Source organism: Dryobates pubescens, chromosome 12, assembly GCF_014839835.1.
Source record: "Dryobates pubescens isolate bDryPub1 chromosome 12, bDryPub1.pri, whole genome shotgun sequence".
NCBI classification, from domain to species: domain Eukaryota; kingdom Metazoa; phylum Chordata; class Aves; order Piciformes; family Picidae; genus Dryobates; species Dryobates pubescens.
The window spans coordinates 7,474,640-7,488,563 of record NC_071623.1 but is presented as its reverse complement, the minus strand read 5'-3'; the positions used below and the strand labels follow the sequence as shown (position 1 = coordinate 7,488,563).

Here is a 13,924-nt window from a genome sequence, read left to right as displayed (position 1 = left end):
ATACTGTGAAGTCCAGCCTATGACCTAACACCACTACATCAACCAGACTTCTTCTGAGGTCATGGATTGCCCCTCCCTGGAGGTGTTCAATGCCAGGCTGGATGTGGCTATGGGTAACCTGCTCTAGTGTGAGGTGTCCCTGCCCACGGCAGGGAGGCTGGAACTAGATGATCCTTGAGGTCCCTTCCAACCCTGACAAGTCAGTGATTTATGAAGTGAGTCTGGCAGCTTCTGTTGATGCTTTGAAGTAGACTTAGGCTTTGTGATGTTCTCCAAGGCCCTTGAGACAAAGACATAAAGTCATCTTAAAAGAACCTCTCAAAAGTGTTTGAGGATCTTTGGTTTAGAAACTACACCTCCCTCTCTTTCCCAGGTGTGGTTCTGCCAGCCTGGTGCTGGACTTTGTTCCACAGAAGGTCCCATAGATATATGGGAAGCACAGAGAGTTGGGGCTGGTTCCTCTGTCATGTTTCAGCAGTATTATACAGTGGATGGGCACACAGAGCTCAAAAGAAACAACAGGCATCATTTCTTTTCATACAGCACCCAGTGACCACTCTCAAGATTGGATAATTTCTCATCTTTGTGCCAAATTACCATGGTATTAAACAAGATTACTTTCAGCTCCTGAAGATGTGGTGTCTGGCCCTTGTGTCTGGCTATGTCTTACATCTTAATGAAAAGTGATTTTTCATAGCTGTATCTAGTGCACAGCCTGGACAGTCTATGTGAACAAATACAGGAGGTTCCATGCTCCCTGGATGCATTCCTGTGGCGGGGTTGTACAGAACCAAGAGTGGGCATGAGGAAAGAACACCATGACACCAACCTGGGAGCAGGAGTCAATCTGTTAGAGGGCAGGAGGGCTCTGCAGAGGGACCTTGACAGGCTGGACAGATGGGCAGAGTCCAACAGGATGGCATTCAACAAGTCCAAGTGCCAGGTTCTGCACATTGGCCACAACAACCCCATGCAGTGCTACAGGCTGGGGTCAGTGGCTGGAGAGCAGCCAGGCAGAAAGAGACCTGGGGGTACTGGTTGACAGCTGGCTGAACATGAGCCAGCAGTGTGCCCAGGTGGCCAAGAAGGCCAATGGCATCCTGGCCTGGATCAGCAGTAGTGTGGCCAGCAAGAGCAGGGAGGTTATTCCTCCCCTGTACTCAGCACTGGTTAGGCCACACCTTGAGTCCTGTGTCCAGTTCTGGGCTCCTCAATTCAAGAAAGATGTTGAGCTGCTGGAAGGTGTCCAGAGAAGGGCAACAAAGCTGGGGAGGGGTCTGGAGCACAGCCCTGTGAGGAGAGGCTGAGGGAGATGGGGGTGTTTATCCTGGAGAAGAGGAGGCTCAGGGGAGACCTTATTGCTGACTACAGCTACCTGCAGGGAGGTTGCAGCCAGGTGGGGGTTGGTCTCTTCTCCCAGGCAACCAGCACCAGAACAAGAGGACACAGTCTCAAGCTGTGCCAGGGGAGATTTAGGCTGGATGTTAGGAAGAAATTCTTCACAGACAGAGAGATTGGCCATTGGAATGTGCTGCCCAGGGAGGTGGTGGAGTCACCATCACTGGAAGTGTTTAAAAAGAGTCTGGATGAGGCACTTAGTGCCATGGTCTGGTTGATTAGATAGGTCTGGGTGATCAGTTGGACTTGATGATCTTGGAGGTCTTTTCCAACCTGGTTGATTCTGTGCAATTCTGTAACAAGCAATGACGACTCTCTGGTTTCACCTGCTACAAGAATATAGATGGGAAAAGGACATTTTCCAAACCAGGAAAAGGAGATGGCTTTCTCACACAGAGCAGAGTGAGGCAGTGGAACACCTTGCCTTGGGAAGCTGCAGATGGTGGAAATTGCCATGGGTTAAAAAAAAATAAATCATTAGACAAACTCACAGTAGAAAAATATGAATAAACCAAAGGACATCACTTTGGCTCAGGAAGCAAGTGAGCTGTAGGTTGCCAGAGGCCAGGAGAGCATGGTGGGAATGTATCCCTTTATGCTTGCCTTGTCCTTGTGTTCATCTGATACTGTCTGGCCACTGCCTGAGCCAGCCAGACATGTACCTCTGGCCTGAGCAGCGTGCCTGTCGTGTTCTCAGGCAGAAAGGGACCTGGGGGTTCTAATGGACCAGCAACTGAAGAGGAGCCAGCAGTGTGCCCAGGTAGCCAAGAAAGCCAGTGGCATCCTGGCTGGGATCAGCAAATGCTGTGTCCAGCAGGAGCAGGGAGGGGATTGTCCCCTGGGACTCGGCTCTGGTGAGGCCACACCTTGAGTGTTGTGTCCAGTTTTGGGCACTTCAATACAAGAGAGATGTGGAGGTGCTGGAGCCAGGGCAGAGGAGGGCAAGGAAGCTGTGAAGGGCCTGGAGAATAAATCTGATGGAGAGTGACTGAAAGAGCTGGGGATGGATAGTTTGGAGAAGAGGAGGCTGAGGGGAGACCTCCTTGCTGTCTACAACTACCTGAAAGGACCTTGAGGAGAGGCTGCTGCTGGTCTCTTCTCACAGGTAATTAGTGATAGAACAAGAGGGAACAGCCTCAAGCTGTGACTGGGTAGCTTTAGACTGGACAGTAGGAAGAATTTTTTTCCCTGAAAGAGTGGTCAGACATTGGCAGAGGCTGCCCAGGGAGGTGGTGGAGTCCCCAGGCCTGGATGTGTTTAAAGGTGGTTTGGATGTGGTGCTTGAGGCTCTGGTTTAGGGGTGACCCTTGTAGAGTAGGGTTAATGGTTGGACTTGGTGATTCTGAGGCTCTTTTCCAACCTCAATGCTTCTGTGATTTCTGTGATTCACAGTGAAATCATCCAAATGTGAAGAGAGAGAGACCATGGAGAACTGAGAAAGATGCCAGGCACTGGATACAGCCAGTAAGTGATAGCTGAGAAGTGAATGGCTTCAGTGGGATAACCCATGGAAACCTACCTCATTTAAAGTACTACACTTTGTTAAATCAGGGCTTGTACAGATGGCTCTTGATTTCCTAAGGGCTATTTGTCTAAATCACCCTGAGTTCTATAGGGAGATTTGCTGTAGCTCTGTGAAGCAGCAGAGCATACTCTGTAGGCTGAAGAAAGCTACCTAACACTGCCTGAAAGAAACACACACAGCCAGGCACTGCCCTTACACCTTCCTGTGGTCCTCTTGCCTCAGTCTTCTGACTCAGAGAGATGTGAAGAAAACAAATGTTGTGTACATGACTTCCTTAGATAGAAATAAAGCCAAGCAGCATGCAAGTTCAGCAGGGGGGAAAAAAATGACTGCACAGTGACCTTGGGATTTGTGCTCCATGACCTAAAGAGGTTAATAACATCAGAGAAAAATCTGATTAAAGGAGAAACTGCCTTTTTTTGTTTGTCTCATTAGCTACGCTTTAAAAATAGAATTGCAAAACAAACCAACCAAATAAAAACCTAAACAAACCAAAAGCCAAACAAACAAACAAACCCCCAAAACCCAAACAAAAAAAAACAAACCAAAAGCCAAAAAAACCCCCCAAAACCAAAAGCTTAAACAGAAACAAACCAAAAGCCCAACAAAAACCAAACCAGAAGCCCAACAGAAAAAACAAACCAAAAGCCCAACCCAAAAGCCCAACAAAGAAAAACAAACCAAAAGCCCAAGCCAAAAACCAAACCAAAAGCTCAACAAAAAACAAAATAAAGTCCAACAGAAAAAAACCAAACCAAAAGCCCAAACCCAAAGCCCAACAAAAACCAACCCAAAAGCCCAACAAAAAAACACCCAAAAGCCCAACCCAAAAATCAAACCAAAGGCCCAACCCAAAAGCCCAATAAAAAAACCAACCCAAGAGCCCCAACCCAGCTTCCTATAATAGAGGGTATTTGCAAACTTCCAGGCTTTGGGGCTCCTAGTGAAAGTCAAGCACAAAGTGCATTTCAGGAAGGAGAAACAGTGTTTAATAGGCCAATAGCTCCTGGCCAAGAAAAGGAGTAACTTTGCATCTGAGTGATGATCTTCCATGGAATTATCCTCTGCAGAGCAGCAGCAATAAATTACAATTTTAGAGATGAGAGCCCTGATCAAGTCACACCAAAGGAGTTTCAGTCATGGGTTCTACCTTTTCCCTGTGGCCCCACTATTACAAAACACAGCTATCAATACCAGCTCACAGGGTGTTAGGGGTTGGAAGGGACCTCTGCAAATCTTCCAGTCCAACCCCCCTGCCAGAACAGGACCATAGAATCCAGCACAGGTCACACAGGAACACATCCAGACTATCTTGAAAGTCTCCAGAGAAGGAGACTCCACAAGCTCTCTGGGCAGCCTGTTCCAGGGCTCTGTGACCCCTCACAGTGAAGAAGTTCCTCCTCATGCTGAGGTGGAACCTCCTATGCTGTGGTTTCCATCCACTGCCCCTTGTCCTATCACAGGGTGCAACTGAGCAGAGCCTGTCCCTTCCTTCCTGACCCCCAGCTCTCAGATATTGATAGACATTGATAAGATCCCCCCTCAGCCTTCTCCCCTCCAGACTAAACAGCCCCAGGGCTCTCAGCCTCTCCTCACCAGGCAGTGCTCCAGTCCCTTCAGCATCCTTGCAGCCCTCCCTTGGACTCTTCTCAAGGAGATCACTGTCCCATTTGATTGCACTTCTGTTGTGAGGGTAACAAAAGCCTCTCCTCTATCCCCACCATCCTCAGCAGCTATCTATCTCAGAGGCTGCAAAGTAGCCCAGAGCTCACCTGATGCCTGGGCAGCCAAACAGGGTTGTTTTTTTTGCTGCACTGCTTCTATAACTCACGAAAGACTCTTGCCAGTCACACCCTTGGAGCTGCACTTATTTGAACAATTTCTCCATTCTTCAAATTAAGGCACATTGTAATGACCCTTACGTAAGAGAGAGGCTGAAAGAGTAAGAAGAGGAACCTTCTGTGGGTATTTCTTCTTCAGGGTGTGTGTGTGTTGTTTGATGTTTGTTTGTTTGTTTTCTTTCTTAATTCAAGATCTCCATTGAACACCCAAGAGCTTAACAGGCATAATTTAAGCAAATTTTGGATGGTAGTCAAATACAGAGCAAGAAAGGAAGGCTTGCACAGAGCAGAGAAGGATGGATAGGGCACAAAACCAGAGCATCACAGCACAGAGCCAAACGTTTCTCTCCAGCTCGGAGCTCCTTTGGAAGCAGCATGAGCTCCATCCAGAGAGCTAGGTGAGAACTGCAGAGGACAAAGCAAGGCACCCAACCCTGCCGTTAAACGTTTTCTTTGCGAGACTGGCTTTCAGACGGGCTGTTTTAAATCCACGGCTCGGTCACAGGAAGAGAGGAATGGGGAGAGGGTAGAAGGAAATTGTTAGATGCTATCTCGCTATATTGTTTTGTCACTGAGTGGAAAGTCAAACCTCAACTCCAAAGTACACAAGGGCTAAAAAAGGTGACTCTCAGAAATCCTGTCTGCAAGGCAGCTGCTCCCTATATCCAGCTGACCAGTTGATTTGATCCTTTTAATACCGCTTGGGGTCATCGGATTGGTATTGTCCCTCTGAGGGAATTAAAACAACAGAACAGACACAAAAGGAGAAACATTGCAGTGATTAGATGGAAGTGACAGGATGCCTAAAGCAAAATTCAAGCATCGATTCTACCAGAGGGCCTTTTGTAAGTCCTTCAGAGGTTGATTGTTCCCTTTGATTGCAAAGCATCAGCCTGACAGCAAGGTGCACACCCGGCCTCAGCCTAGCGCACAGGCAGGGTGGGCACTGGTCAGAAAGGCAGCAGAAAACACACAAATAGTGAGTGTCTGAATCACAGAGAGGATTTGTAGTTAATTCTCTTTAAGCCTGTCAAGTCATTTCCCCAAGCCCTTCTGATTCTATGAGTCTGCATCCTACTGTGCTCTGCTACAGCATGGGTCTCTATTTTGATAGTGGTCAAAATCGAAGAGTAAGCCTGAGAAGACCCCCAGAACAACACAACTTCCTCTTCCAGAACAAACTAAGCTCCTTCCTCTGTTGTGAAATCCATGGCATGTGTGCTGTCCTCACAGATGTCACAGCATCACAGAATGTTAGGGGTTGGAAGGGACTTTGAAAGCTCATCCAGTCCAGCCCCCCTGCCCTAGCAGGAGCACCTAGAGCAGGTCACACAGGAATGCATCCAGGTGGGTTTGGAGTATCTCCAGAGCAAGAGACTCCACAACCCCCCTGGGCAGCCTGTGCCAGGGCTCTGGCACCCTCAAAGGGAAATTATTTTTTTACCTCATATTTCCATGGAACTTCCTATGCCTCAACTTCCACCATGGTCCTTTGTGCTGGCATTGGGCATCACTGAGCAGAGTCTGGCTCCATCCTCTTGGCACTCAGCCTTTACAGATTTATCAACATGAATGAGGTCACCCCTCAGGCTCCTCTGCTCCAAGCTAAAGAGCCCTCAGCTCCCTCAGGCTCCTCTCATAAGGAAGATGTTCCATGAGGCTCTGTGCTGGACTCTTTCAAGCAGTTCCCTAAGGTTTTGAACTGAGTGTCCCAGAACTGGACACAATATTTCAGATGTGGCCTCAGCAGGGCAGAGTAGAGGGGGTGGAATACCTCTCTCGACCGACTAACCACAGCTCTTCTATTCCACCCCAGGATGCCATTGGCCTTCTTGGCCACAAGAGCACATTGCTGATAAGCTTGACCTTGTTCCCATGTCAGCAAACTGTAAAGCTGTTGTGCAAGTCAGTGGGAATGGATTTAAAGCAGTTGCTATTCATAGTACTACAGCCTGGAGTATTATTTTTATTGCCCTTCTTGAATTTAGTTTGTCATGCATTGTTTGGCCCAGACTCACCCCATTAACTTCAGAAGCTTAAATGAGATGCCTGAATTAGGAGCAAAGTGCCATAGACTTCCAGTTGTGTCAAGAGAGGGAAACAGCCATCTCTACCTACAACAGATCTAATCAAGCTTCTGAACCAAACTCTGCTTCAAGTGGGAGAGGGAGAGAGATTTTTAGTTTGTGGCAGTAGTTGGTCTGTTTCTCTGCTGAAAAGCAGAAAGCAAATTGTGAACAAAATGGTGTAGATGTTTGCTAGAAAAATCAGAGAATTGTCAGGGTTGGAAGGGACCTCAAAGAGCAGCCAGTTTCAACTCCCCTGCCATGGGCAGGGACACCTCACACTACAGCAGGTTGCTCACAGCCACATCCAGCCTGGCTGCAAAAACCTCCAGGGATGAGGTTTCCATCACCTCCCTGGGCAACCTGTGCCAGAGTCTCACCACCCTCATGGGGAAGAACTTCTTCCTGACATCCAATCTCAATCTACCCATTTCTAGTTTTGTTCCATTCCCCCCAATCCTGTCAACATCAGCCTTGAGTTTCTTGGTGCATTTCTGCAGCACATTTGCACACCTGTGAAGAGCACTGCTGTATGAAAATGTAAATGGGCTGCAGGTGGAATTGCAGACCTGCCACTGCTCAAGTGTCTGGGCAGCCTTTTCATCAGAATCAGCAAGAACCCTCTGAAGCCCATGTTTGTTTTTCAATCAAAACAGCACCACTTTTATTCAAGAGAGGGAGCAGGATCAGTTCAGCTGCAGCTGTTCAGTGACTCACTGACATCCCATTGCTGCAGCAAACAAGGAGACAAGTCCTGCACACTGCCCTCAACTCTTCTTTCTTTATGCCTCTTTCATCTGCTGCTCTGGGGGCAGGACTCTGCTTTTGGACAAGCTCTCTTTGCATGTATGACAAGTTAGAAATGTGGGAATAGAGTGCAAAGTGTGCACTTGCAGCCCAGAGTGCCAACCAGAGCCTGGGCTGCAGCAAGAGAAGCACAGCCAGCAGGGCAAGGGAGGTGATTCTCCCCCTCTACACTGCTCTGGTGAGACCCCACCTGGAGCACTGTGTCCAGTTCTGGAGCCTCTATTACAGGCGTCCAGAGAAGGGCCACAAGGATAAGCAGAGGGCTGGAGCTGCTCTGCTATGAGGACAGACTGAGGGAGTTGGGACTGTTCAGTCCAGAGAAGAGAATGCTCCAAGAAGACCTAATTGTGGCCTTCCAGTATCTGAAGGGGGCTACAAGAGAGCTGGGGAGGGACTTTTGAGGGTGTCAGGGAGTGACAGGACTGGGGGGAATGGAACAAAACGAGAAATGGGTAGATTGAGATTGGATGTCAGGAAGAAGTTGTTCTCCATGAGGGTGGTGAGACACTGGCACAGGTTGCCCAGGGAGGTGGTGGAAGCCTCATCCCTGGAGGTTTTTGCAGCCAGGCTGGATGTGGCTGTGAGCAACCTGCTGTAGTGTGAGGTGTCCCTGGTCATGGCAGGGGGGTTGGAACTGGATGATCCTTGAGGTCCCTTCCAACCCTAACAATTCTGTGATTCTGTGAAAAGGAGCTTTAACTACCTCCTCCTGCCCTCACCTTTACTTCCTGTATTTTATTGTCATTCCTTCTGAAAGTGATCAGGACCAGCAATGCCATCCTCTATCATACCACTTCATAACTGGCATTCTATCAAGAGGTAGGTATCCAGGTGGCAAGGTAACAAAAACAACTTCAGCAGAGAAACAGGACCTCAACTTCCAGCAAAACAAACATGGTACACATCCCCTCACAAAAAAAGAAGGATGGGTAGCTGGAACTGACCATTGGAATGTGCTGCCCAGGGAGGTGGTGGAGTCACCATCCCTGGAGGTGTTCAAAAAAGGGTTGGATGTGGCACTTGGAGCCATGGTTTAGTTGTCAGGAGGTGTTAGGTATTATGTAATAGTTTGGACTTGATGATCTCTGAGGTCTTTTCCAACCTGGTTGCTTCTATGAACTGCAAGTACAGTCCATGACATTCTGTACCACACAGAATCAGCCAGGTTGGAAGAGACCTCCAAGATCATCAAGTCCAACCAATCACCCAACCCTATCTAATCATCCAGACCTTGGCACTAAGTGCCTCATGCAGGCTCTTCTTAAACACCTCCAGGGATGGTGACTCCACCACCTCCCTGGGCAGCACATTCCAATGGCCAATCTCTCTTGCTGGGAAGAACTTCTTTCTAAGATGAAGCCTAAACTTCCCCTGTACAGCTTGAGATTGTGTCCTCTTGATCTGATGCAGGTTGCCTGGGAGAAGAGCTACAACCACTCAAGTCAAATCTTTACTGTCACAGGACTTTACCATTCCACAGTCAAATTTGTTACCTTCTCAAGAGCTTTTCTTTTTGTTTCAGAGTCCATCCAGTCGTTTTCTTTTTCCAACATGTCAATGAAGGCCCAGCGAATCCCTTCAGTTATCTCCTCCATCTGCAAAGACATTTAGCAACCCCCCCTCAGTAAAATGTGTCATGGCAGAATCCTTAGAGAAAAGGTGTGATGCATACAGGGGCAATGGATTTTGGTTAGGCCATGAATGGTTCCAACTCAGACAGCATTTGCTCTTCTTTCTTGAATATTCATTTCTTCTTCCTCCAGTCCTCAGAACAACTCCTCTGTAAGAAGTCTCTTTCCATTTTCCATGCCCTTCCAGTATCTGAAGGGGGCTTACAAGAAAGCTGGGGAGGGACTTTTGAGGGTGTCAGGGAGTGATAGGACTAGTGGGAAGGGGAAAAAAAAACTAGAAATGGGTAGATTCAGACTGGATGTTAGGAAGAAGTTGTTCCCCATGAGGGTGGTGAGAGGCTGGCACAGGTTGCCCAGGGAGGCGGTAGAAGCCTCATCCCTGGAGGTGTTTGCAGCCAGGCTGGATGTGGCTGTGAGCAACCTGCTGTAGTGTGAGATGTCCCTGCCCATGGCAGGGGGGTTGGAACTGGATGATCCTTGAGCTCCCTTCCTACCCTGACAATTCTGTGGTTCTATGATTTTCTTTTCCACACCATCTTTTTGTTGCTAATCCATTCCCAGGTCTGTCTTGAAATCACCAAGAATAGTGGGAGAGCTGCAGTGATTTGGGGAGGTTTCTGACATTTTGGTTCTAGATCCCTAGCACAGGCAGAAGAAGCCTCCTGCAAGGCATTTACACAGATAAAGCCTTTGCTGCAGACAGAGCATCTGTAGCCCTGTTTGGTCTGTGTCAGGCTGAGACACACCTTAGTAATACTGTCAAGGGACTGAAGCTGGGCTGACAGAACCATGAGCCAGATACAAAGCAGGATCCAAATATTTATCCTGTATTTAGCTGTATTTGTGAAGTACTCCCCCTCTCTATTTACTGCTGGGATAGAGGCCGTGGCTCAAAACACTGAGCAGCCTTAACTGCTTCTGTGCTCTTGAACCACTAGTGAAAGCTTTCATCCATGCAAAGCTAGGAAAACTCACTGCCACTTCAGCTTGGCTGTTCCTTCAGACATACAGACCTGCACAAAGCCATCAGCATACCACAAAGAAGTAAAATAACAATAACAATAGTATAAGAAGAAGGCAAGGGAGAAGAAATAGTTTAGTGAATATGCACATGAAGGAAACCCTGAAATGACAGAAAGCCACCAGTCTAAAGAGCAGAAATGCCTTCATGCCTACACATCCACCTGGCAGCACAGGCCAGAAAGGTATTTATAGCAATAGCTGAACCCCATGACAGGTAGCCACTGAGAATGCTGAATCTATAGATACTGTGAGAGTGAAGCAATTTGAGGGACCCAGCCTGTAGCACAGACCAAATCCTAGCTGAGATAGCACAAGACGTGACAGCTAATCATTACCTGTAGGCTTATTGGATCTCTGTGTTATCACTTAGGTTACACTGCAAAAATTAATGACCAAGCAGCAGAGATTTATACAAATTTATTCCAGAGACTTAGTGGCCTCTGAAATGTCATTGAAAGTGGGGGCTGAAACCCCTTAACATTAGCTCAATTGTTATTTATTTGTCAGATGTGTAATTTTCTTCTGAATCTGTTCCTGAGTTTGTGCTGGGGCCAGACAAAGCACAGCAGAGTTCCTTTGATTGTTTTTCCCCCTACCCATTCCACCCTCCCCATCCCCCCTCCCCAAAAGACCAAAAAAAAGGGAAAAAAAAAAAAAGGTTTTCTTATTTTTAGAAACAAAATGGGACAACTGGAAGAGGCCTGGCATTAAATATGACTAAACAGTCAACACTCCCAGTAAACTGCATCCCAGGGAATAGGCTAACTTCAAGATATTGATGACAGAACACTGACTCAATTAACTTGGTGCACTAATGAGGTGAACTCCCTGTATTTGGAGGTTACAAGTTCAACCTCAAGCTCTGCAGATGGGCCCTGGTGTATACTTAGGCTTTATGCACCAGCTGTAGCTGCAGGGGGCAGGGGGGAGAAACCTATTCCTGCTATCAAAGTTATTACTGAAACTGCTCAGGCATAGCTGTAAGAAACACTGCAGGCACTTTGGGTTAGGAACAGAGCTATATTTAGACACTAGAAATGCTTTTTTTCCCTTGATAAATGGAGAGACGTATCTAAAGTATGAGACATTAATGACAAAACAGGAGGTAAAAAAAAAGAGTCCATCTTATCCATAAATCAGGATTTGCTTATCATAGAAAGATGTGCCACAAGCCAGGGGACAACAAAACCAAAGGAAGGCAAAGGAAAGGCAAAGGAAAGGCAAAGGAAGCCTAACAAATCAAACCAAACAAACCAAATTGAAAGCAAAGCACATACAAAGCACACCCAAAGCACCAAACCCAAACCTAACACCACCAAGCCAAACCCAATAGCACCAAACCCAAAACACATCAAACCAAAGCAAACTAACCCCAAACCAAACACCAACCACCACCAAACCAAACCCAAACAGCACCAAACCCAAACCACATCAAACCAAAGCAAACTAAACCCAAACCAAACATCACCAAACCCAAACACCCACCACCAATAACCACCACCAAACCAAACAGCACCAAACCCAAACCACATCAAACCAAACTAAACCCAAACCAAACATCACCAAACCCAAACACCCACCACCAATAACCACCACCAAACCAAACAGCACCAAACCCTAACCACATCAAACCAAAGCAAACTAAACCCCAACCAAACATCACCAAACCCAAACACCAACCACCAATAACCACCACCAAACCAAACAGCACCAAACCCAAACCACATCAAATCAAAGCAAACCAAACCCAAACCAAGCAACACCAAACAAAACCATACACCATACAAAATCCACACCAAAGCACACCCAAATCAAACCCAAACCAAACCCAAGTGTACAAATGAGTGCTTCTCCCCAGTGCTTTGTTACTGCTTAAGAAGGAGAAAGAGAACTGAAAACTCATGAAATGAAAATGGTAACATCACCAGTTTGGAAAAGCAGACATCTAAATGGCTTGCAACAAATGTCACCTGTGTCTAACTTTACCTGCTGGGGCAGCTGGCTCTGAGTTTTGTGCACTGTGCCTTTTACATGCAATTCTTAACTGAGGATGCTACTGTGAACTGAGACTTCAGACTGTGAGGGGGGGTTCCAAGTCTCTAGAGAGATCTCAAGGGACTCACCATCTCCTTCTTGTCTTCTTGAAAGTGGGCATTCACAAACATCTTGCCCACGACGTAGGGCAGAGCGCTTTCAACGAGGTCCACGCATTTATCCCACTGAGGCACCAAAGTTGTGGTTCCATGGATCACCTGTTGGCAGAAGCATGTAACAGCTCAGCACACCATCCTGTTTAAGCTGAGGCTCTTTAGCTTGGAGTGGAGGAGCCTGAGGGGTGATCTCATTCATGTTGATAAGGATGCGCAGGGTGAGTGCCCAGAGGATGGAGCCAGGCTCTGCTGGGTGATGCCCAATGACAGCACAAGGGGCAGTGGTGGAAGCTGAGGTGTTCTGTCACTGTGAGGGTGACAGGACACTGCAGCAGGCTGCCCAGGGGCGTTGTGGAGTCTTCCTCTCTGGAGATATTCCAAACCCACCTGGATGGGTTCCTGTGTGACCTGCTCTAGGTGCCCCTGCTCTGGCAGGGGGGTTGTACTGGACGATCTTTGGAGGTCCCTTCCAGCCCCTAACATTCTGTGATTTCTGTGTCATATTTTGCTCCATGTGAGAAGCCTAACTTCTCTGAGCCTCTGTGAATTTATTTGTGAAAATGAGCTGAAAATCTCCCCCCCAAGATATACACTGGAGACACCTGAGAAGTAAAAAGTGTCATTCTTTAAAAACCAGATTAAGATGATCGAGATCAGATTAAGATGATAGCCAAAAAGGTAACGTGATCACCCCCAAAACACGTAAAGTCAGATTAAATCTGATTTTTTTGTTGTTCTGTGTGATCTGCTCTAGGTGCTCCTGCTCTGGCAGGTGGTTGGACTGGATGATCTTTTGAGGTCCCATCCAACCCCTAATATTCTGTGATGTGTGAAGAACAGGTTGCCCAGGGAGGTGGTGGAAGCCTCATCCCTGGAGGTTTTTGCAGCCAGGCTGGATGTGGCTGTCAGCAACCTGCTGTAGTGTGAGGTGTCCCTGGCCATGGCAGTGGGGCTGGAACTAGATGGCCCTTGAGGTCCCTTCCAACCATAATCATTCTATGATTCCACTTAAAGGAATGGTGGTGAAATAGACACTTCCAGCATCCCTGACTCTAGTCAACACACCAACAAACAAAGCAAAACCAGACACATTGCTGACTTGGCTTCTGTTTCTCAAGGGCAGACTGTTGTTACTGTGGCCACTTACCTCTTAATGTTACATTTCCTCATCAGTGTAGAAGTACATTATAATATTTTTAATAACAAGAGAATAAATCTGATGAAGAGCAACTGAAGGAGCTGGGGATGGTTAGTTTGGAAAAGAGGAGGCTGAGGGGAGACCTCATTGCCCTCTACACATCTACCTGAAAGGACCTTGTGGAGGGGCTGGTGCTGGTCTCTTCTCACAGGCAAGAGGGAATGGCCTCAAGCTGTGACTGGGTAGCTTTAGACTGGACAGTAGGAAGAATTTTTTTCCCAGCAAGAGTGGTCAGGCATTGGCACAGGCTGCCCAGGGAGCTGGTGGAGTCCCCAAGCCTGGATG

At 47.4% G+C, this 13,924-nt stretch overlaps 1 protein-coding gene across 1 annotated transcript in view; it reads right to left on the bottom strand.

Moving 5' to 3' along the window:
- PHEX (phosphate regulating endopeptidase X-linked) overlaps positions 1-13,924 on the bottom strand; it is a 105,349-nt gene that overhangs the window by 42,302 nt on the left and 49,123 nt on the right. The window contains exons 11-12 of the mRNA XM_009900775.2: positions 12,415-12,543; positions 9,131-9,232 (exon numbers count right to left, since the gene is read on the bottom strand). Coding sequence (XP_009899077.2) covers positions 9,131-9,232; positions 12,415-12,543 — 231 coding nt within the window. The remainder of the gene's footprint in view (positions 1-9,130; positions 9,233-12,414; positions 12,544-13,924) is intronic.